This window comes from Martes martes (assembly GCF_963455335.1).
Source record: "Martes martes genome assembly, chromosome: 4".
Taxonomy (NCBI): Eukaryota; Metazoa; Chordata; class Mammalia; order Carnivora; family Mustelidae; genus Martes; species Martes martes.
The window spans coordinates 10610107-10635954 of NC_137891.1; the positions used below are offsets into that span (position 1 = coordinate 10610107).

General features: G+C 40.5%; 1 protein-coding gene across 3 annotated transcripts in view; it reads left to right on the top strand.

Annotated features, from left to right (window-relative positions):
- The window catches only part of ADCY8 (adenylate cyclase 8), a gene marked incomplete at both ends in the record, with an annotated part of 223421 nt that overhangs the window by 137501 nt on the left and 60072 nt on the right, over window positions 1-25848 (top strand). For 2 of the 3 annotated variants that reach the window (XM_080799944.1, XM_080799945.1), the window contains 2 exons: window positions 3228-3425; window positions 18952-19052. In XM_080799944.1, coding sequence (XP_080656070.1) covers window positions 3228-3425; window positions 18952-19052 — 299 coding nt within the window. The remainder of the gene's footprint in view (window positions 1-3227; window positions 3426-18951; window positions 19053-25848) is intronic. The other variant, XM_080799946.1, reaches the window with a different exon arrangement.

A 25848-nucleotide genomic window follows, 5' to 3' on the forward strand; every position in this document is an offset into this window, starting at 1 on the left:
TTGCAGTTGGAATCCTGTTTGAAAGCTTATGCTATTTTTTAATATGATCCGAATCTTGCTCCCACTGCAGCTGTCAATCTCAAAAAGAGAAAAAGGCATATTCTATTAAAAACAACTGGTTCCATAATGACTCTAAATCTGCAAATGAGACCCATTACTCATTTCCCCAGTACTATTACAAATGAATCCCCATGAAGTATCAGCATATGGATTTTTGGTGTTGGCAACCATATCCCACTTGGTCAAATCTTAGTGGTCATCACTAATGGAGGAGGAGAGGTATACCAGATCATCTCAAACCACAGTCACCTCCAAAGCCAGTCATGCTTTATAGTGGTGCATGAGGGGTTGAGTGAAAGCAGATGGTTTCCTTCCCTAATTCCAGTTTGCTTGATTTCTTGAGTTAATGCTGGTCTTCCCGCGAGCCTATACACCCTGAAGCTGTGAGGTGGGTACCAGAGAAATTGCTGGTCAAACAGCAGGTATGATGGTCCTATGTCATTGACAAAGTGAACAATCAGGAAAGGGTCCACTGAACACTGACTGCTGCGAAGAAATTCTAGGGGTATAACTGCAAAGAATAAAAATAATTGTCTGGAGAAGAAAAGAATCCTCCAGCACAGCACCAGAGACATGTTGATACAAGGGCTCATTCCCAGCTCTGAACTATAATCTGGGAGCCATGATGAAAAAGAGAGAGGTGCTTCCAGACTTCTCTTTTATTTGAAGGAGGCACAAAGCTGGTAGAATTTTGTGGGGGGTTGGAAAGCTCTGACAGGTGACTCAACTGGTCTCTGCCTTCAGAAGTGGCCAATGATACAGGCAACCAGGGAGCAACATGTATTTCTGGTTTTTGAAAGGACTGCTTATAGACCAGAGTTGATCTCTCGTGACATGTTCACCAGTCCCGATCAACATAAGAAAAAAATGCACAGAGTTATCCATTAGTTTAAATGCATCCAATGTAAAGGACTGTTCTTTTTTTCCAAGAGTATAGCATTCTTGTTGAAAAAAAAAAAAGTCCTTTATTTTATGAAGTGGTGGTCACATCAGAGAGATGCCATGGCACTGGTGGCTGCTGTTGTAATTTATATAAATCAGTCCCCAAAGCATTTTGAAATTCCCCTTCTCTGTGAAACACAGAGGTTCAAGAGCCAGTGAAGGCCTAAGGGACGGGGAGAGTAGTTCGGATCAGTTTTGTTCCAGGAAGGAAAAGTGAGGAAAATAAAAATGAGAGGGAGAGAAAGAAATACCCAATGATGAAGGTACTAAGCCAATATTTAGCGAATTCCACATCCAGTTGTTGGACCAGCTGGGGGGGTGGGTGGGGAGCATCTTGGCATCTCAAAGCCAGAGGGTAAAAGTGCCTCCCCAGACAACAGCAGCATGGGCATTTTCCCTCCTCCTCTCCAAGATGGAGAACTAAATCTTGTCATTTTCCAAACTATGTGGGAAGAATTTCTGCCCAAGAAACCAGTGGGGGTGCACAGTGTGGCTGACAGTGCAGATGCCTTTGCCTTCCGAGATGCTGTTGTAACAGCATTTAGTCCCAGGGTCTCAAGCCCTCTGGCCCTGCATGGTTCCTGCTGTTCAATTTTCTGGAACATTGGTCCCTGCTTCCTTCTCCTACTCCAGCTCTCCTCCTCACCTCTCATCCTGCCATTCCTCCCTCTAACATCTATCTTTTTCTCTGCAATAGCCTCCTTGGTATTCAGAGCTGAGATTAACTGCTTCAGTGTCCTACAAGCATGTACCTTACTTTCTTGTGTTGGCACATGCAACTCCATCCTTTATCCTGGGGCTGGAGAATGGGTTTCAGTAAATTCTACTGGTGATGAAGCCCTACTATGGAATTTCTTAGAGACCTTGAATTCAGGTTACCTTAAATATCCACATGAAAGTTAAAATGAAGAGTCTAACAGTGCCAGAGGAAGAACCCTTATGGAATGGGCTAGAAGTTCTCTATGAGCTCAAAGCCCCTGACTACTGGCTCTGGAGTCAGAGGATCTGACCCAACTGTAGACAAGCTGATGACTCTTGAGCACATGTCTCTGAGGCTCAAGGATACATGAAGGGTTCGGGCAAGAGGGCATCCCAGGTGCTCTGTCAGCTCCAACAGGCTGTCATTTAATGCCTCTGTCACCTGATCCCAGTCTAGTCTGTGGGCTAAGTGTGACCAGGGTGGGAGGCTACAAAGAAAAGCAGATGAGGTGAGCGTGTACAGAGAGGAAGGGAGTTTTTGCTTCCTGACTCTACAAATGCACCTTATCCTAGACTTTTCCCCCAGGAAATCTCCTGGAGGAGGAGATCAGCATCCCGGTCCCCATATCCCTTCGGCTCCGACTCCCACTAGTTTGTCAAAGCAGTTGTCTTAAATTGGAGCTGTGAGCAAGCATCGCATTTGGCTCAGTCCAGCCAGTTGGTGTTATTACCTGCAGCTGAAACAGCAGGAGACAGAGACCTCCATGTCACACCTGGTGGATCTTCACAAGCCAGTGCTGTTGCTGCGTCCCTGTGACCAACCAGGATGGCCACGCCTTTCCCCACCTCCTGCTGTTTAACCCCTGGGAAATGGTGAGAGGCTGCCGCTGCTTGCATTTTTTTGCCTAAAAGGAATGAAGCACATATATCTATATCAATATATAGATATATAATGATCGATGGAGGAAAAAACATATCTGTGCAAAATCTAACAATCTTCTAATTTAAGGAGGAGATCCTGGCACGTTTGGCTCTTTGTCCACGAGGAATGCCAAAAATTTAAAAAAATGCAAGCCCTGGGTCTCCCAGTCTCTCCACCACCATTAAAGGAAAGACCACATGAAAGTGTGGACTCTGCTCAGTGAGAGATGATCCTTTCTGTGGGCTTTCTAGCTATTTTAATTTCTGTTATTTCTGGTGGTTCTCTTTCTCTCATACCAGCCATGTGCCTGGTTAGAGAAAGGATCTTGGTTAACATCTCCAAGCCAGCAACTCTTTAAATACCTGAACCAAAGGAATTCAGTGCGCCTACCTAGAGGAAAGGCAAGTGTCCCTCCTAATGTGATCTTTTGTGTTTCTCTGAAGCGAATGCTGATTGATCAACTTTTGTAGGTTTCACTGAATACAACTGCATGCATGGAGTGCTATTACTGTTTGCAATGCAACCTGATCTAAAAACATTGCATTTCTTTTTAATCCAAAGGGGACTAGCAGGTTTATCGTGTTTGCATGTGCTTTCCCCCTAGACTCTGGCTGCCCTAACAAGAAATTCAATAAATCTACTTCCAAACCATCTTGCACAAGCTTTGCATGTCCAGTCTGGGCCTGAGGAAATTAACAAGAGAATAGAACATACCATCGACTTGCGGAGTGGCGATAAATTGAGAAGAGAGCATATCAAGCCATTCTCACTGATGTTTAAAGACTCCAGCCTGGAGCACAAGGTAGAGCTGGGTCTCCATAGTGGCTCTTTTTCTGAAGTTACTTGTCATAAATGTTCGTGGGACCAGAGAGAGAGCCCAGGGGCTGGGCTCCTGGTGGTGGTGTGTTTGTCATTGGTTTGCTTTGGTTCGGTACTGTCTTTTCTTTTTCTCTCTGCAAATCATGAGTAGACTGAAGACCATGAACGGTGATGCTGGTTAGAGAAAGAGGGCCTCAGCTTTGCTTTTTATGGAGAAGATAACTAAAAGAACAGAGGAGTTTCCTCGACTTTGAGACTTTTAACCCTAAGGGACATTAGCACTCACTTGCTTTTGCTTTTAGGAGAACTCATGTCAGTTGTAACCCTTGTCACATAATGTATGAGAATACCCAATAACCGGACACAAGCATTAGTGATAAGGACTGCCTTTCTTAGATTACAGATAACCCTTCTCCCATTTTCCTAGTTGTCTGCTGGCTCAGAGGCCCCCTGATGTAGGCATAGTGGAAAGGCGATGGGTGGTAGGTTCAGCATTGGGTTGGAATTTCATCTCCACCACTTCCTTGCCATGTGACCTTCAGTAAGTGAGGTAGCCTCTCTGAGCACGAGTTCCTCAATGCACAATGAGGATCAAGGATGTGCCTCCTACTTGGGCTATTATGAGAGGCTCCAGGCAACGCCTTGATTAGGTTAAAAGTGTTCAAAAATGGCAGCCATCACCATACTGATAATAATCTTTTCCCATGCATCTCCCCGACCCTAGCTCTAAACCGTAAAGGGTTGTGGGGAGGCAGGCACTGTCCCTGCTTAACTGGGCTGCTTCTCTGCACTGATGGAAGCTGACAGACCTTCCTTGACTGAGCACAGGAGGTGCCTGGCCTCTGCAGGAGCCTCAGGCAAAAACCGCAGGGAATTTGCAAGCCAATTTTAGGAGTTTGATTCAATACTCTGCAAAGCTCCAGTGAGCAATTTTTTTGTTACTTTGCTCAGCTTCCTGGGACATTCTGCTTTCCTCGATTTGGAGAATTCACACTTCTGTGCACATACACCATTCCCAGTGAGTTTCTGTTATTAACTAACTAAAGGTTGCAAACTTCAAAATTAATATCTTTCCCTCTAGTTCACAATTTGAAATGGATTGTATCTGTGTACTAACAAAAAGAAGAAACATTTTGTCTCACTCAATACCCTCTCCCCAAATAAAAAGTAGGCTTTTCTTATTAGTAATATATTTAAGGGGCTTGAAGTCCAAATTAAATGCAGTTTATATCCCGGTTCCCACATTGAAGGAGTTAGGAAGAGCTGGGTGGTCTAGCAGAGAATCCTCAGTCAGCCTGGGTAAATACCTGGGTCCAGAGCTGTACAAAACCCTTTTGTTCATTCTTGCTAAAGAAGTACTTGCTTCACTAATGACCTGACCCTGCAGACTGTAGATAATTTTAATGTGTTTTATTCAATAGCAACTGCATCTCATCTGGGGGACCTGGTGTTGGAGCAGGAGTGGATGTGGGGGCAGGAGGAGCCATAGTGTGTCTGAGTTTGATTTCTAGGTCCAGGAGAGGTTCTTCCAGAAGAAGCAAAGGTAGCATCCTGAAATGACATGTGGGGATTTGCCCACTGACTGTCCAGCCTTGCGCTATCCAGTGCTGTCTCTGCCTTTCATGGGTTCCCCCCAGTAAGGACAGTGGGGCACATCAGAAAACGTTCTCTCCCCTCCTGTCACAGAGACACTCCTCATTGAATCTCATTCTGAAAGTCTCTCTAGGGGCTGCACTGCTGTCAAGCAGAGAATGTATAATAAGTAATAACCATTAGGTGTTTACCAAATACCAAGCACTCTTCTAAGCTGTTAGCACAAATTCACTTACAATGACATCGTGAAGTAAGTGTTCTTAGGAGCCTCACCTTACACTTGAGGAAGTGGAGACACAGAGAAATGATTCGTGGCCCACCCAAACTCCACCGGTCAGTAGAGGGACTTCGATCTGAACCTTCTGGGAGCCCCCAGCTGCTGCCTGGTCTGTTCACCACACTGCCTCCGCTGAGAGCCCTGGGGCTTGTTCTCTCCCAGGCCATCCTGTGCTATCCTCATTCACTCCTCTTTGAACTTTGGATGGGATGGGAGGCAGGGGCCAGGTGTCTTCAAGGCCATAAAGTTCTAGAACTGGAGAATAATGTTCGTCTACACTGTGCCTGGTGTTTATGTGTATCAGTTTACGGCATCCTCAGAGAAACATTACTATCCTGCTAACAAAAAAGAAAACTAGCGTCTAGAGGTTAAATAGAGGTCATAGATCCTCAAAATCTGGCTGCCGTATTTTGTTGACTCTAAGGTATCATCATCCGTGAAATGCCCCATTTTCTATGGAGCACTAAGAAAGAAAAACCCAGTATGGGGAGTCTGGAAGGAACTCCTCCCAGTAAGCTGGGCTTACCCTGGAGGTAAGGATGGACAGAAAAAAATCCCACCCTCACACCCATCCCCTGGGACTGGTTAGGAAAAAAAAAATAAAATGCTCTCCAAGAGTTTAAGCTCCAAAATGGAATCCACATAGCTTTGCCGCCTGATTTCACACACTGAATGTGGTCTTTAAAAAAGGCAGGGAATTGAATGTGAAGTGGTCCGGGTTGATACTGCCCCCTGCTGACCAGCAGAAGCAATCACAAACGTCTCTGAAAGAACTCAAGGCTTTACCACTCCATGGAGAATAAGATGCATCCTGGTTTCAGAGATGCTTAAAAGTGGGAGGGGAGGGGGGGGGGATTGTGCATCATAGGATTGTTGTAATACATACAGCGTCTGTGACTCCAAAGAGCTCTTTCCTCCCACTGCCCTACCATGCTTCTTCGGAGCAAGTTTGCACCCTAAAAACATGTTTTCTGAAGGGAAAACAGGAAAGGGAAACATTGATTTTTACCATTGGAATTTTGTGGGGAAGAAAAGGCTTCATTCTGTTTGAACAATAAGAAGATGTGTGAACAAGGGATTTTTTTTTTCCCTCTCCACCTTTGTAGTGAGTTAGAGAACATAAAACGTCTTCAAGATGTCATTCAGACATTTCCTGATCACATTCGCTTATAAAAATGGGCACCTCTACAAACAGTGTTCTGTGAAATAGGACCTTTATTACCTCGTGGTGTTGCACAAATACCTGTTAAATGAATGAAGACACAGGCTAAGGAGCAGTTTAGAGGAGACTGTCTTGACTATGGGTAAGCTGGTCTCAGGATATTTTTAGAACTCTAAGAGCCAAAAGGCATGAGTCAGTGTTGATATGACTCTTAGCAGTGGAGCTTCAGGAGAGAAGACTGTGAAGTTCTGCTCACGTCCTTCCATGTCATTTCATGGTGGTACACACGCACTCACACGCACACACGCTTGCACACTCACACACTTGCACACTCACACTTTCTCACACACTTGCACTATCACACATGTACACACATAGAGGAATCGTTTGAGTTAAGCAGCGTGTTCATGACTCGTGGCATCACCAAAATTGTGCAGCATGTGTTCGTGTCCCTCTCTGGTCCTCCTCCCTCTCTCCCCTCTCTGGTCTTCTGTTTCTGCATCTGTGGAGAGTCTAACAGCCCCTGGCATCTTTCAGCAATCGATGCCATGTGTCCCTGAATTCCCCATGACCATGGTGACCATATGTCCTGGTTTTTCCAAGACACTTCTTTTCTTTTTTTTTTTTTTTAAGATTTTGTTTATTTGAGAGAGCCCAAGCAGGGGAGAAGGGACAGAGGCAGAGGGAGACGCTCCCCACTGAGCAGGGAGCCAGACATAGAGCTCCATCCCAGGACCCTGGGATCATAACCTGAGTGAAGGCAGACATGACTGAGCCACCCGGGTGCCCCAAGACATTGATTCTTTCAATGTGATTATTAGTCGTACCTCCCTTCACTTTCAAACTTCACTGGTGTGGATAACAGGAAACATGAGCCCGGGCTTGGTCCTTAACCAGATTAGAATTCATGGTTCTTAACATCTCTAGTTCCCAGCATCCCCATGAGGACTTTCTGAGCAGACCTCTGGGTGGGGTGGGGGGATATAATCCAGTCATTAAAGGTCTCCTCCAGGTCCTCCCAAATTTCACAGAAAAATCCTCTGTCCTTCTTTAGCCTCAAGCTAAATACTTCCTGAGACAGCTTACAGATCTCAGGGACAAATAAAAAATTAGAATTATGGTAAAAGGGATGTAGAAACATGGTATATTTGTCAATACTGACAATCATATTGGATTTTTTTCCCTTTTCTTACATGTGACTTTTTCTTACCAGAAAAATGAATGCATTTTCACTAAAAAGTTTATGCCCGTCACATAAGACAAAAAGAAGAAAGTGACATATCCTGCGACTTTACAAGCCAGGATAACCACTGTGAACATTTTGGCATCTGTCTCCCTACACCTTCATGCTTGTAATTCTTTATGCTTATCTGTCCAATTTTTTAATTAGAATGGGACCATTTTGTACATAATGATTTGTGATACAGTGTTAAGCACTCTTTGCTTGAGCTTTTTCCCATATTATTAAATATGCAGTTACAAAATAAATTGTAACTACATACTACTTCGTTGCATGTTTTAACCATTTGGGGCTTTTTTTCTCAGTTTTTCACTGTTGTAAATTATAAACTGCATTGCAGTAACTATTGTCTTAGTTAAATCATACACCCATGCTTAATTCTTTCCTTAGGAATAATATCCTAAAAATGGCTACAAGAGAATGTACATTTAAAAATACTTGATGTGCGTTCCAAAATTGCTCTCACAATTGTGCCTATACTTTTAAATTGGCCACTTGGATAAGAAACAGCGTCTCCTTTTCATTTTTTTTTTTAATTGTTCTTGAGGTTGAAAGTGTATCTGTAGATGTTTTTATGTTTTGGTCTTTCTGTTTCTCCTTTTGTGGTTTGCACATTTGTCTTAATTGTCGTCCTTCATTGTGGTACTTACCTCAGTGTTATTGGTGTGTGAGTATTCCTTATGTATATAGGGAGAGACTTGATCCCACAACACTTACAGGAAAGGGGTGTTTATCAGCCTCTGATCCTCATTTCTCTTTTAGAACAAGACTTTTCATATATTTATTATTTGTGAAGCTTAGGAGGGCAAAGGCAATTAATGACAATTACTTATGGATGTTTCCAGGTCAAATAAACCAGCCCAATACCTGTAGTTCCTGAAGAGAGTTCAATAACATAGGGACACATACTTGGATGGACTTTGATAAGCTGAGTTTTTGAAAACAGTATCGCCATTTCCAAACGGGTCAACTTCCTCATCACGAGGAAGATTGGGCTATGTTTAATATATACTTCAGAACTGGTTTGTGGGAATTTATGCTTTTGATGTGAGCATTTTAAGAGGCTAAGTACTGAAATCAAACCATATCAATGATGACCAGATTTCCTTCTCTTTTTTTCAATGCTGGCATCCTTTAGCTAAATTTCAAAATGTTTTCTGTTGAGAAAAAGCCTCCTTATGTGATTGTGAAAATTTTAAGGATAAAAAGCCTCTTTGTCCCAGACTGATATTTTTTCAAGTAGAATGACACTTGGGGATCTTGTTAAAAATACAGGTACCCACCCATCACTCTGTCCCCAATATTCTGATGTTCCAGGGGGAGCTAGGATTCTAGGATTCCTTTGTCCCAAGTTGGTAGCCAACATTCTCTGTCCTTGGCTGTACATTAGGATTTGGGGTTGTTACTTGACAAACACCGTCAGAGATCAGATCATATCAGAAGGTCCTAGATCCACACTGGATGCCAATATGGCCTCAGGGAATGTCTCCATAAGGCTCACAGTGTTCCTAGGAGCTCAGATTCTAGAGTCAAGCTGACCTTGGTTCAAATCCCACTTTAGAAATAAAAGTGGGTGCAAAGAATGGTTAATGAATTTATGGGTCGTGAGTGGGTGCTGACACGTTGAGAGCCTTCCATCATGCAGGTGGACATTCATGCATCTCCTTGATCTCAAAAGTGCCCAATCTTTGTTAAAAAACAGAGAAAGAACATACACTTGATTACTGGGCAGACATACTTGAATCCAGTTCCTACCAACTACTGAGTGACACAGAACAAGGTGATCTCACTGAGAGGATAATGATCATAATACCTGCCCCTTCACTGGGTTTTTGTGAAATTCAGTTGACATAATACTCACGGAATAGATATTTGAATAAAGGCAATAATTATTCTTTTCCCTTACATGTGATTGATCCTACGTCTGTCCACATCTGGGCCAGGCTAAACCCTCACTTAACATAAATCTCAGACGTATAGAGCTCCCATAAAGAAATGACTTCATTAAAAATGGTGGGAAGAAACAGTGTTCCTGTGGCTTGTATACCAGGGTCACAGCCTTCGCAAATACGTAATCACATAAGAACGTTATGGTGCATACTAGCCAAGTACACTCCGACAGCCCACTGCAGGAGGCCTTCCTGGCCCTGCCTCCCAGTCAGAGCAGAAGCAGCAGCCACTGTGGCCCCCTGGGATGTATGTATATATGTAAGAGTCATTCAGTTGTCTTTTCTCTAAATGATTTTATTATTCCAAATTCTCTATTATCACCATCTTCCAAATAAGATGAGAAAGATTGGCTCTCTTTAAGGACATTTGGTGTTTGATCATCCCCAAAGGCCATGCCTTTCTTCCTAGGAGACCAAGCCAGCTTAGGATTTTAGATTTCACAGGTAGGTGTCTTTATGCTCCTGCAATAACTGTCCTTTTGTCCATGCTCATGATCCCTGGGAAGTCCCTCCAGCCCAGCGCAGAGCATTTGCTGCACACTGACTGCTTCAGACATACATAGGGCAGGTGCTGTCAGAAGACAGAAAGACGTGGCTTCCACTCCCTTCAAACTTACATTCCAGCTTGTGATCTCAGGCAAGTCATTGAACTTCCCATCCCCACAAGGCTGCTGTGCAGATGAAAGGCAGATAACTCACATGGAGTGCCTCAAGTCAACAGCGTTGCAAAGACACTGACATTTGTTGATCACTTGCTACTCTATCAGGCCCTACCATAAGCATTTTATATTTGATACCTCATTTAATTTTTACAGCAGTCATTTCATGTAGGTATTATTGTTTGATAAACAAGGGAGGCTCAGAGGGTTGGAGTAACTTTCTCAAGGCTCAAACATATAGAAGATAGCAGAGCAGGGATTCAAATCTAACTCTTTTACCCAAAACTTGGATTTTTTTCTACCACACTTTGCAAGAGCTTATTATTTTCAAGGTGTCTGCTTTTCATATAGTTTGGAATTGTGTTGAGGATGAGGCTGATGGAGTGTGCCAGAGGGATGATATAGCTATGAGTGTGGCAAATACCTTGGAGGCAGGGAAAAAAGCAAAATTAAACCACGAAATTTTCTCTCAACCTTTGTTTCTCTCAACCCCACACACACTCACGCACATACACAGACATGTACATATTGCATGTATGTAGACACATGCACGTGCACAGACACATACACATGCACACATGTATACACGCACATACACAGACATGTATATGTTGCATGTGTGTAGACGCATGCACGTGCACAGACACATACACATGCACACATGTATACACACCCGTGCACAGACATGCACACATGGACACACACATCCATGCACATGCACATATACACAGGCATGCGTGTAGACACATGCACGTGCACAAACACATGCAGTGCCTACGTGAGTGTGCCCATGCAAAAGCAGAGGTATGTATACATGCATAAATGTACACATACCCATGCACAGGCATGTACATATGCACACATGGACACTCATGTATATATGTGCACATACATGCACACTGAAACATGTACAATGCATGCATGCATGGGCACACATATGCACAGACATGTGTGTGCGTACATGTACACACATGCACAAATGTGCACGCTGCAGGTTTGCAGACACATGCACATACACACATGTGTACATGCATAAACTGGTATGGTACATACATGCACACACCTTTGTGCATGCATAGGCACATGTGCATACATGTACACACTTGTGGGTGCATGCAGACAGGTACACATGCATACATTACACACAGAGAAACAGGTACACACATATACATGTACATGCACACACAATCTGTCACATGTTCCTGGCAGCACCCAGATACGACAAGGAGAATCCCATCACTCTCACTGTCCATGTGCCTGTGAAAACCAAGTAAGTGACTAAACAGGCACATGAGACTCTGTCTTAGGGCTGTGGGGGTGGGCACACTGAGATCTCGAGTTACCCCTGAGTTGTGTAACAAGACAGTAAGCTTGGTGGTGTGAGTTGTCGAGGACAGAGCTAGGTGAGCCAGTTGGTTTGAGAGAACAGGCAAACCGGACAAGAGCCACCTCAAAGGCCAGAGGCACATCAGACAGACGTGTGTGAGCTTCCTCTTCACACCCAAGTCAGCCATCAGCTCTTGCCCACTTTTTAGGTAAAAATAATAATACTTGTCATAGACAGTACTTGCAATGAACCAAGTCTGTTGCTGAGTCCTTTCAAAACATTCATTTGACGTTACTCTTTTTTCTGTCACCAACCACATAAAAACAAGGACTTGTTACACAAGGGAGCCTTTAGAGAATCCTTTGGCTGAGTACAGGTGGTTCTTATCTGCGTCCAGAATTTCTCTCAGTTTTCCTCTAGACTTCATAAAGAAATCAATTTCAGTAGGAGCTTGAACAAGTTCTGGAAAAATGCATCATAAACTTCGACATTTCTCTTTCTTTTTTTCCCACCCACTCCTGTTGCAGTAATGACAAGTGGAATGACATCATTAAGGAGGACTTGTGGCAAAGCCAAGAAAGCTAGCCAGATGAATACATTTTCTAATGGATTCAGGTGTTGGACTCTGGAATTAGGGAATGAAGAAACATGCATGCATTTTTTTTTCTGGAATGTGTGCAGAATTTGTTATTTCCATTTCTTATTTAGGTGCAGAGATATAGGAATCTGGAGCCTGAACCAAGTAGTCTCAGGTCTTTTTTTCTTGTTTTTCCAAATCAGACCCTTCCTGATCATTTTCATGATCTTATATTTAAAATTATTTTTGTTTTTTTACTTTTTTTATTATTATGCTTAGCATAATAGCCAGCATATAGTACACTGTAAGTTTTTGTTGTAGTGTTTTAAAAGAATTATTCTGTTGTGGTCATGGGTTGCTTTTGAGTTTTATTCTTGTAAGGCCCAAAACTGCGACACTGTTTAGGCCACCTCCTTCAGGTGGGAAGAAGAGATTTCAAAGAAGCTTAGCAAGAGAATCCATCCCTTATTCAAACAGTAGCTTTGTGAGGCTCCTTTATATTTGTGATATTACCCTGTAAAATTACTGTTATTTCTAACACCCTCTAGGCAATCAAATGATATCAAGGGTCATTTCACTTGTCTCTTTTTATGAGACCAATTAGCTAACTTTAGTCCCACAAAGCCAGTATTTTCACAGTCAAAAGTAACAGTTTCATCTGTAAGTGCCGTGTAGAATGGTAGAATTATGATGATTTCAACCCAAAGGATATTGGCTCAGTCCTTAGCGCAATCTTAATGTCTCATGTGTAGACCTCACCAACACCTACAACCAGTGGCTTCTAGGCAAGGAACACAGGAGTAGTTACCACTCCTTTGGGCTTATTGTGGCTTGGGGAACTGGGTCAGTAAAGAAAAGAAGAGTGTCCTCCCAAGGATGAGAGATTTGAGAAAGGGTGAGCTAGAAGATTTGGGTGGGAAGCTTTGTAAAGTCCTGCTTGGAATGCTCATATGTCAGTCAACCTCCTTACATAGGAAGACCATAACATTAATATCATAACACATTATTGATATTGTATTGTCCTTAAGGAACTTTTGTCATGCCTGGTAAAGCATCCTCCCGGCCTCCGTCTTCTGAAGCTGTCCATCTTAGATATGTGTTCACATGATACCTTATGAGTTTACTAAAGATGTGGAAATTTACTTTTGTTCAAAGGTCGGGTTACTTGGGAAGAAGTATGACTGTGAGACGTTCCTCAGATACATCTGTCACTCATAGACTTATTACTGATTTGGTTAGACACTAGACACCAAGATAGGGAAAATAATCAATTTCAAAAAAAATGAAATTATTGAAAATGAGTCCTTCCCTCTTTTATTGCAATTGTGCCTTTTCCTCAAATGATCAATTAAGGGTGCTCTAGCCATTGTCATGCTACCTAATGCATGAGCTTAACAACAGAAGTTAAATTCCTTCATTCACTCATGCAAAATGAGCAGATCATCCCGGCTGAGATTCTTCTTTAACTTAACAAACATATTAATTTATTCTAATGAGACATGTACTAGAAAGCGATCTTTTTCCCAATTAGATTTATCCGAAGATGGAATGGGTTCTCAATTGAGGGACTGATTTCCCCCATCACTGGAAATCTTCAGGCAGGAGTTAATAGCTCCTTTCTGAGGGATTTTACTGAGTAAAATTGGCATGAGTAAGCATTGGACCAAGGTGACAAATACAATCCACCCCTTTTATAAAATTGTGTGATCTCACATACACAATTGAGTGAAAAGACACAATGGCTGTAGTTTGGACAATTAACGAGGTTACTGCTTTGGTTAGAACTATTCTTTACATCTTACAGAGATGCAAGAATTTCATCAGTACTCTTTAGCTCATGGTTGAAGTGGCCAATCTAGGAGAAAAGGGTAATTTTCCTCCCACACATATAGGAAGGTTTTCCAGGCCTGACTCAGACAGAGAAACAGAATATTGGAAGCTCTGTTCATCACCTCTGAAAGCTAGCTTCCTTGGTCACAACTTCTTGGATGAAGATTCTAGAATAACCTTGTCCTGTGTGACCAAACTCGGGTGGCATGCTTCCTTGTGACAGATCTAGGAACCCCAAAGCCTCGTGGCTCTGATGTCATTTCTGAAGATGCCTTTCAAGAGAAGGCAGGGCAACACCCCCAGACATGTACAAAATGAAACACATGTTCTTCCTGCCCCCAATTCCTTGGAAGGGACCCCATGTCTCAACCTGGTCAAACAAGTAGGAAAGTTTTATTTTTAAAACAACGTTTTAATCACTTGGAGGTTGTGGTTCTTATTCTGTTACTCTTAAATAAAGCCCACTGTGCCTTTTCCTTTCTTCCCTGCTAGTGGTTCACGCTTGCAGGCCTTGAGAAAAGGGCTCTTTCCTTTGTATTGCTTTGTGCTGGTGATCCATCCATCAGTCATGAAAATTCAGAAGTGTCAGTTTGTTAAACTCATCCATAGGGTGTTTCTAAGGGCCATGCTTGGCCCAGATCATGATTTACTCTCATTCTAACCATGATTTACATAAACTCAAATTTTTAACACATTCCCTTTCTTTGTATCATGAGCCACATCACTGAAATATAGCAAAACATGTTATACAGCACCCTATGAAGAAGATAACCATGCCTTGAAAACATCAACATAGCAGCAGATAGTACAGCCAATGACACATGACACTCCAGGGCTTAAACTCTGGATTTCCTACTTATAATCTGTGAAGTTCTAGTTGAGTTACTCAATTACGCTAATCCTCGGTTTCATTATCTGCAAAATGGGGATATGATAAACATAATCTTCCTCAAAGCATTGTTGTATTAATTAAAAGAGATTGTTCACGTAAAGCGCATGGCATGGTGCTTACCTTACACCAGGCATTAGTTATTATTATTCAAATACATTACAAGATTTTGACCATTTCCTGAGTCAACCAGAGCCCTATGGATTAAAAAAATAATAATAATCAAACTCTAATCTAAGATCTCAAAGAAAGCACTTGTAACTTGTTCCAAGTGGCATACTCTTTTAATTGGCATTAATCCCAGTATAGTTGGCTCAGGTACTGGCTCCAGGCTTTTTTTGCTCTCAGACAGTGGTCCAACAGAGTGAACACACCATTGAGAGCTAAGAGGTGTAGCTTATTATCTGAACTTGGTCACCAATCCCCTAACTGACCTTGGCAAACTCTTTCTCCATATCTGATTCTCAAGTTTTTCTCATCTGAAAAAAAAAAAAATATATATATATATATACACACACACACACACACACACACATATACATGCACATATATATGTACATATATTCATATATATGTATATATATTCATATATGTACATATATGTGTATATATATGTACGTGTGTGTGTGTGTGTGTGTGTGTGTGTGTGTGTATATATATATATATTCTCTTGAAGACCAAGGGTCAGTGAATTATAAAGGCCCAGTAGTCATTTCCAATGACACCTTTCCTAAAGGTCTCTGGAGAACTGGAGAATTCCACCTGCTGGTGGAAGATCTTTTAGGAGGCAGGGGAAGGAATAAAGGCAGGGTCTTTTCCTAAGACCAAACAAAACAAACAAACAAACAAACAAAACCCACACACACATTGAAAGAATCCTTTCTAACATGATGGACCAAATAGTCAGCCACACTCTAGGGGACCCTACTGAGTACAAGGTACCATTTTGCACAGAGCAATGGAAGACAGCATTCTAGAAGGCAACACTGAGGTTGAAAAGCAGGCTTTGGAAAAGTAACAAGCATAGAAATACACTAAGTATAATTAATTGATTACAGGAAACACCTGTATGAGGTTGCCCTATGCCCTAAGAACCTGCCCCGGCATTTTACGTATATTAACTCTTTCATTCTCCCAGCAACCATAATGAGATAGTTCCTATCATTATCCTTATTTTCTTGGTGAGCAAACTGTGGCATACAATGCTTAGTCAACTTGTCCAGGACTCGTTCCATAGATAATAGGTGTTGGAGCTAAGGTTCAAATCCAGGTAGTCTAGCTCTAGGTTAGTTCATTTTGCTCACCACTAAGACTTAAAAGGATAAGTGAGGCCAAGTGAGGACAGAACAGACATGAGGTGAGCAGGAGAGAGCTCTAACAATGGCAGAAGAGAACGTACATGTAACTTATTATAGCTGCGAGCCCGAGTGTTCAGACCTTCACAAGTCAAGAGGAAGTGAAATGAATCACCACCCAATGTCAGTACCCTATCATCCCGAGCCAATTAGGAATGTTCTTTCCATAGTTCTCTTCTCCTTTGTGCTTCCAAAGTAACAATGCACTCTGTTCTGAAACCCAGTATTTTATATTCGATTGACATCAGCTTCCCAATATTATAAGGCTCTTCCTTGTGACAGTGTTGGCACTGGAGTTCAGGCATGAATAATAGAATTTATTATTCAATCCTAGCACAAATAAGATAATAGCATTGGGAACCTATGAATTGTATTCATGCCCCCATATGACAGATCAGAAAAGGGAAGTTCAAAGAAACTGGCTTCAGTCACAGCGAGCCACTGACAGAGTGGACAATCTGGAGCCAGAAGTCTTTCCAGCCTGCCAATGGAGGCAAGTGAAAAACCTAAAGCCATGTGCAACTTTAGGCTGGACGAGTAGTGACTATGTGACATTTTTAAGGTCATCACTGAGAAGCATTCAGGGAAGGAAAGGAGGCAGAGACTCAGGCTTTTGATCTACAGGAAAGACTTCCTCACAGTAAAAATGGACCCAACATGGAAAGGAACCCTTTGCAAAGGGGTGAGTTCTCAGACACCAGGAGTATCCAAGTCAAGGGCAATGATCCCCCTAGGATTGCTGCCCCCACCCAGCAGAAAGAAACCCACTTGCCTCAACAAAGCAGAGAAAGGCATCTGATGATAATCAGCAGGTGTTTGAATAGACGTCAGGAATGTCATGGAAAGGATTTCTGAAGGTCACCTTCCAATACAACTCCAAGCTACCATGATAGCTTGCCGTAGTGGGGAAGATAAAGATGCAGAAAATGAGGAAGACAGGGATTCGACAAACTAAAAATTATCGTTGTTTTAAAAATCTCATAACCAAATCTATATAACCAAGCTCGTTTGACATTCATCAGTCAGCTAACAAAGAATCATTAGATTTTGTACAATTAGTCGTTAAAAGAAATTCAGGCATGTATCTTTCCTTGACTTAACTGCTTTGTGGCTAACATGCTGATTTCTAAGCTGGTATGTATATGCCTCTCTCTGATTGTGCCCTGTCCTTAGGTAGTGCTCTTGGTAATACGGGTTTTCTGTAGTTTTATCGGGAATGGGGGTGGCTTATCGTGATGTTTCAGGGGAGCAGTCCAGTTTCCCCTCCAGATACTGAGCAGGTGGTCAGCAAGCAGACAGACCCTCAGTCCTGAGGAACAGAAAAAGCATTGCCCTGAAGCAGCAATGAAAGTGTACTCTCTGAACAATGTTATGCTCCCCACTGTGGAGCTCGCTGGCCACGGGACATGGCCATTCCCCCACATCTCAGCCAGGACACTGAAGAGTCCATGCAGTCTAAAACCCAGACCACACCAAGAAGTAGGCAAGAGAATAAAAATCATGTAACTGTTGATTGTGACTACCACACCAACAACAAATTGGACTGATTTTAGTATTTCATTGACATGACCCAAACCTTCTCACAGTACTGGGGACAAGCCTGCAGTGTTGCCAGAGTTCCATTTACTTGTTTCCTTTATAAAGTAACTGTGAATTTCAAGTCAGGGAATACAAAGTTCCAAAGCCAGGCTTAGCTTTCTGCTCCCCTGCCCTAAAAATGGTCTGCATGCTGAGTGATCTATGGCAAGTGGTTTGGCCTCTGGGGCATTGAGGGAAAACGAGGGGCTTGAGGAAGGCTGATATTAAGGTCTTCTTCAGTTTTAAAAATCCTTTCTTCCTTCTGAAGGAATTGGACTCTTCTTCATTTAGTGACTCCCACATGGTTTCAGGAAATTAGACGGGACTAAGGCAAGTGCCTATTCAGTGTTGACCTTCCAGAAGTTTTTAAGGCTCGAGAGTGAAATCACTGAGCTCACTGGATAATCAAAATAAAGTTAGTACCATTACCCAGGGTTGCCTGGAGCAGACAAGAAAAGGGCATGGAACACGTTGGACGATCAGTTGGGTTTCTCTGTGTGAAATGAAAGGGCTTTGCACTCACTGGAATTCTCTTAGGCTGCTCTCTCTTCTAAGATTCTGTGATCTTATTTTTTAATAGTTTTCATTAAAAAGGAGGCAGGGAGACTCCAGGGAAACCTTTCCCTGTATCCCCCACCTAACAAGAAATAGAGCAAGACCCTTCAATGACTTAAGTTTACTCATGAAGAAAGTCCATGTGAATTTGATTTGTGACCTATATGGCCGTGTGCTCTTCTGTTTTGTTTAAGTGATGCTAGTTCAGAGGGAGGAGAGCTGGAGAAGCTTGCACAGAGTCCCCTCCCTTTCCTTTTTGCTGGGAAGACAACTAGATTCAGTCCTGGGCTCTCACTGGAAGGTTGGAGGGAGGGATGGAGATAATGCTCTGCAAAGGGTTAATTAAGATACAGATTCCTCCTTTAAAAAAAAAAAAAAGATATTTTAATGCTTTGTTTCTTCTTGTTGCTTTCCCTCAACTCCAAACACTGGGAAAACTCAACTCTTCCAGAAGTGCAGCTTTGCTGTGAAGTAATTTATTCTCTTTCTTCTTCTTCTTCTTCTTTTTTTAATTACAGTATTCTCAAATGAGGGATGAAGTCTTCAAGTCAAACTTGGTCTGTGCGTTTATCGTTCTTCTATTTATCACAGCGATACAAAGTTTGCTTCCTTCTTCAAGGTAAATATGAAAGGACTAAGTTTTCAGGTGAAATGTCTTTGTGAGTTGATGGTCCCTCACCTGGAGCCAGCCAGCTGACTTTCCCAAGGGATCAGAATTTAAAATAAGGGGACCCAGGATCCACACCAAATCATTTGATAATATCAGTGTCTATCCTGGTTGTCTTACTCTGCATCATCTCATTGCTCTGCAATGAGTCTTTTTCATGATCTTAATAAAAACAACAACCAAAATCAAAATAGGCCCCACTCTTATTTGACACTGCACCTTTGAATGCAGCAAGTAAGTATTAGAGCCTCTGCCACCGCAGTCTTGTGTCTCCATTAATCACCTCTTTGTTGTTCATAGATACAGCACCAAAGCTTCCTGGGCCAGCAAAATTGGCCCTTTAATAATAGCACAAAAACCTATATGTGGCCAGAAACTGTTCCAAATACTTTCCATGCAGTAACTCATTAAATCCTCATGGCAACCCTATGAGGTAGGTACTACTAATGCCCTCATTTAAAGAGGAGAGCATTGAGACCTAGAGTCATGAAATGATTTGTAACAGGTCTTACCATTGAAAAGTTACAACCTACATTCAAACCCAGGAAGTCTCCCTCCGGAGTCTGGGCTCTTGACATTCTATCAGACACAGACTTATATTGAACGGGCCGTCAGTGCCAGACCAGCATTTGAACTTAGTTCTGGGTTGTCCATGGGCCAAGCTTTATGCTCTTCCTGTGAGAGAACACTCTGATTCCCATTTTGTAGATGAGGACTTATCCAAGGTCACATATCTCTATAATGGCTGAGCTGGGAATTGAACCCCGAGACAGAGTCTGTGCTTTTAACTACCTACCAACTCTGTAGCAAAATCAGAAGTTCCTTTTGACCAGATGGATTAAAGAAGAGTTTGCAGAAAAGGTAGTATTTGGAGCTAAGCAGGATGAGATAGGAAGAGTAAGTGGAAAGGCATTCCCAGTTTATAAATCAGCCCTGGCAAAGGCACAGGGGTGTGCGAAACCTTGTGTTTGTAGAGTAGTGGACACTTGGGAGAGTCTAGAGTAAAGCGTTTGTGTGAGGATATGATATGGTGGACACCACAGATGAAGAAGGAGTGAGCTAACACAGGCTCAGTATCTGCAATGATGAAAGGTGTTCAAGCTAAGTAACACTCTGAGAATGACCATGCTTGACATTCTCTGGATTAGCAAGGATACTAGGAAAGAGAAAGGGACTCCATGGAGACGGTGACCTAAGGTGGTGCATTTCAGAACCTCTCAAAACTCCCACATATCTAAACAGCTAGATAGCAAAACCAAACACTTCATGGACTGTATTTACAACAAAAACAGATGAGATGATAGCCCCATAAGTTCCCAAATGGAAGTGGGTAGTGACAGTCTCTCAACAGCCCCAGGATTGTGTGACATCAGCATCCATGTGGGTGGAAACAGAAACAAGCAAGTAGGCATCTGTCATGTCTGTGAACAAAAAAGCCCCAGTATAGCCAATAGATAATCACTGGGAAGTACCACAGGGCAAATTGAGGAAGCAGATGGAAAGGGGAGGGGTTTGCCTAATCCAGCATCCAGTGAGTGCAAAGACCCACAGGAAGTCCTGAAAGGCTGGAACGGCCACATGCTGGGAATCCACCAGAACAACCACCCCATCTCCCTCCCAGGACAGCACCTTGGAAGGATCTGTGTGAGGGAAATCAAGAGGACTCACAGTAAAGACTATAGTGAAGAAGAAATACCAGGGTCGTTGTAAAAGTGGAAAGAGAATGTAGCCATCACGCTTTTGAACACCACATGAAAGCAACTAAAGAGAGAGCTCCATAGAGGTGAAAAATAAACTCTCCTAAGCCGCACCCATTTCTAGAAGTTCAGTAAAATTAATCTGACACAAAAATGAGCAACAAATCATATTGGTGGCAATACGATACCAAATTATTATCAGAAAAATGGAAGCGGGGGAAGTTAGGTCGATTTCCTTACAGTTGATGAAAACATTCCAAAAGACAGGTCTATAACATGTATCAAATCTATAACCCACTACCTCAAAAGAATTGAAGCACTTCATGTGGTTCAAGACATGATATAACAACCTAAACCAGAAGTAGAAAAACAGAAATTCAACAAGAAAGCTCAGGAAGGAAATAAAAATGAGAATAAAGATACATTTCAGAAATGAAGACCTAAGAAGAGGGAATATAGAGCACATAAACACAGCAAATAATGCCTTAAGAGGAATAGAAGGTAAAAAGAATTTTTTTTAATCAAAAAGAAGAGTAAAAGGCAGAGCTCCCTTCCCCACACCTTCCCACAGCACTGACAAGAATCCAGAAAAGTAATGGTGGACTATAGCTGAAAGAACTGCTAGATACAGACTCTTTCTGAGGAGGAGTTCTCATGGGAGCCCAGTTCAAGAGGGGAGACAAAAACCAGAACATGAGGAATTTAAAGTCACTTGTACTTATATAGCTACTGAAAACACTAAATGTAGCCCAACTCCAAGGGAGATTTACTTAAATCCTTACAGTAAAGATTAATTTGCCTCAGTTTCTTGAACCTGATATAATGTGACTGGTTTTCAACAAAAAATTACAAAGTATGCCTAAAGGAAATAAGAGACAAAGCAATCATTAGAATCAGACTCAGGGATAACAAAGATGCTGAAATGATCAGAAACAGAATTTAAAATGACTATTTTTAGTGTATTAAGTGTTCTTCACAAATTTGCCCATCATCCTTGCACAGAGGCCGTGCTAATCTTCTCTGTATCGTTCCAATTTTAGTATATGTGCTGCTGAAGCAAGCACAATATATTAAGTATTCTAATGGAAAAATTAGACACTATGCAAGAACAGATGGGCAATAGAAGTAGAGAGAAACTCTAAGAAAGAATCAAAAGTAAATGCTAGAAATAAAAACACTGCAACGGAAATAATGAATGAGTTCATTAGTAGACTCAACAAGGCCAAAGAAAGAATCAGGAAGCTTGAATATAGGTCAAGAAATTCTCAAACTAAATGCAAAGAAAAAAAAAATAAGTGGGGAAAAAAACAGATCAAAGCATTTACGAATCTACTTTAAACATAAAAACTCAAATGTGTTTAAAGTAAAGGGATGGAGAAAGATATGCTCTGCTAACACTAATCAAAAGAAAGCTGTAGTAATCATACTAATTTCCATCAGAGTAGACTCAGAACAAGGAAAATTATCAGCGGTGAAGAGGACATTACATCATGACAAAAAAAAAAACTCAATTCTCAAAGAAGACATAACAATATGTATGTTATTTCTTGTATCTACCTATGAAGAGAGTGTCAAAATACATGAAGATTAAATAACACATGGGCCAACAAAGAAATCTCAAGAGAAATTTCAAAATATTTTCACTTAAGTGAAAATAAAAATACAATGTATCAAAATGTGTAAGATGCAATAAAAGCAGTGTTTAGAGGGAAATTTACAGTAATCAATGTATATATTACAAGAGAAAAATCAATAATCTAAGTTCTACCTTCGGAAACCAGAGAAAGAAAAGGAATCTAAACCCAAAACAAGTAGAGGATAAGAAATCGTATAAATTAGGGCAGAAATCAATGAATTTAGAAACAGGAAAATAATAGAAAAATCAATAAAACTGAAATCAAGTTCTTTGAAAAGATCAATAAAATCAATAATCCCTGGCCAAGTAAACAGAAGAGAGAAGCAGAGAGAGTGACACATACACAAATTACCAATATCACAAGTGAAAGAACTACTGATCTCACAGACATTAAAACGATAAAAAAAGAATATATGCCCATAAACTTAACGAATGAGATGAAATAGACTAAGTTGTTGAATAAGACACAAACTACCCAGATCTACACAAGAAGAAAAGGTTAACATGAAGAGCTCTATATCGATTAAGAAATGGAGTCAGTGATTTAAAAACTGACTAAAAAAATAAAATACTAGATCTATATGGTTTCACTGGTGAATTCTACCAAAGATTTAGAGAAAAAATTAATACCAATTCTACACAACCTCTTCCAGAAATTAGAAGTGGAATGAACGGTTCCTAACTCATTTTAATGAGGTCAGAATTACCCTAATACCAAAATTCAGTAAAGACTGAATAAAGTCAATCTTTAAGGAAAAGAAAATTACTACTTAAAGAAAAAACTACTTAAAGGACAACTACAGACCAATATCTTTCATAAACAGAGACACAAAAAATCTCAATAAAATATTAGCAAATCAAATCCAATAATGTATGAAAATAATTATACACTGTAACCAAACAGAATATATTCCAGATAGTTAAGACTTATTCAACAATTGAAAATCAAACAGGGTAATCCCCCCCATTAACAAGTTAAAGAAGAAAAACCATATAATCACATCAATTGACACAGAAAAAGTATTTGATAAAATCCAATGCCCATTTAAAGTATAAACTCTCAGAAAACCAGGAATAGAAGAGAATTTCCTTAACTTGATAAACACAATCTACAAAGAACCCAATGCTGGCATCATCCTTAGTGGTGGATAGACAAGAACATTTCCCCTGAATATCAGAAACAAGATAAGAATGTATTATCTCACTACAATTACTGAACATCATGTTACACATCCTTGCTAGTAAAATAAGACATCAAAAAGGAAAAAAAAGTATACATATGGGAAAGGAAGAAATAAAACTAGGTGTATCTGCAAATGACATGACTGTCTATGTAGAAAATCCAAAAACTCCTAAAACTAATGAGCAAGTGTAGCAAGCTCACAGTATACAAAGTCAATATACAAAAGTCAATTGCTTCTCCCAATGTCCTCCATGTTCTTCCTTATGCTCCACAAGTAAGTGAAACCATATGATAATTGACTCTCTCTACTTGACTTATTTCACTCAGCATAATCTCCTCCAGTCTCACCCATGTTGATACCAAAAAAAAAAAAAAAAAAATTAGTAATGCCCATTACAGAGAAGTTAGCAAGAAAAGTATAGAGATCAAAATTTATATCTTTAATACTTATGTGAACTATCACTCTTAACATATTCATATTTTCATTTCCTTCTGCTTATAAATATATGTAGAAGCAATAACTACAATTTTGTTGAGCATTCATTTTTCAAAAAAATATTTGTCTGAAATATTGTAGGTGCTTTAACAGGGGCACCTGAGTAGCTCAGTTGGTTAAACATCCAACTCGATTTCTGCTCAGATCAGGATCTCAAGGTCTTGGGATTGAGCCTTGCATTGGACTCGGAACTGAGCCTGCAGTCTGCTTCTCCCTCTGCCTCCCCCTGCTTGCGCTCCCTCTCTCTTTCTCTCCATCTCAAATAAATAAAATCTTTTAAAAAAGTGAAAAAAAGTCAATTGCTTTTTCATATACTACCAATTAAAAATTAGCATTTAAAGTTAACTATTTTTAAATCACCAAAAATTAAATACTTAGGTATAGATCTAACAACATATGTACAGGATCTGTATACATAAAACTAAAAAAAAAAAAAAAAACAGTGGAATACGTAAAAATAAGATGTAAATAAATTCTATGTTCATGGATTGAAAGACTTGATATTACTAAGATGTCAGTTCCTCCCAACTTCATCTATAGATTCAATTCAGTATCATTCAAAATCCCAGCAAGCTAGTTTGTAGATATCAACAAACTGATCCTGAAGTTTCTATGAGAACACAAAGGCTGTAGCATAACCAATAAAATACCAAAAAAAAAAAAAACCCTAGAGTATTCACACTACTTAATTTTAAGATAATATAAAGCTATATTAATCAAGAGCATGTGATATTGAAGAAAGAATAGAATATAGTTCAACAGAAGAGCGAGCCCAGAAATAGACTCACTAATATACATAATAATGAACTGGTTTGTGACAAGGCACAGAGTCAATTCAATGGAGAAAAGATATTTTTTCAACAAATGGCACTAGAAAAATTGGATGTCCATACGAAAACCAAAAAATATCTATACACAAATCTTACATTTTTTCACAAAAATCACTGGAAATAGTTTGTATACCTAAATTCAAAATTATAAAATTTCTAGAAGAGAACATAGGAGAAATCTATGATCTTGCATTTGGTTGTGAGTTTTTAGATATAATGCCAAAATCATGACCCATGAAAGAAAAAATTGAAAAGTTGGACTTAATTAAAATTAAAATTTCTGCTGTGCGAAAAACACTGTTCAGAGAATGAAAGCTCAAGTCACAGATTAGAAGAAACATTTTTAACTCACGTATCTGATAAAGAACTTGTATCCAAGATACACAAAGAACTCTTAAAACTCAACAATAACAAAACAAACAACCCAATATTAAAAATAGGCAAAAGATCTGAACAGACACTTCTCTGAAGTAGATACACAAATATCAAAAGAGCATATAAGAAGATGCTCAATCTCATTTTCCACCACAGAAATGCAAATTAAAATAATGACACTATACCACCACATACCTATTAACAATGAGGGCCAGAAAATAGGAAATATTAAAATATGCACACATACACACACACACACACACACACACACACACACACAAACACACAATGGTGGGAGAATGTCAAAGGGACACAGGAGTTAACTGAAAGAGCTCCCAGGAACCAGAGATGGAACACCTTGAGTAAGAAGATAAATCAAATAGAATTGGGCCATAACCCAAAATATAAGATATAAAATAAATATCTGTTGGTGGATAGAAATAAACATTGAATGAATAAATTAATTAAGAATAGAGAAATCTCCTATTCAGAAAAATCCCAAATAATTTATGTAGGTACTCTGTCCTCAAT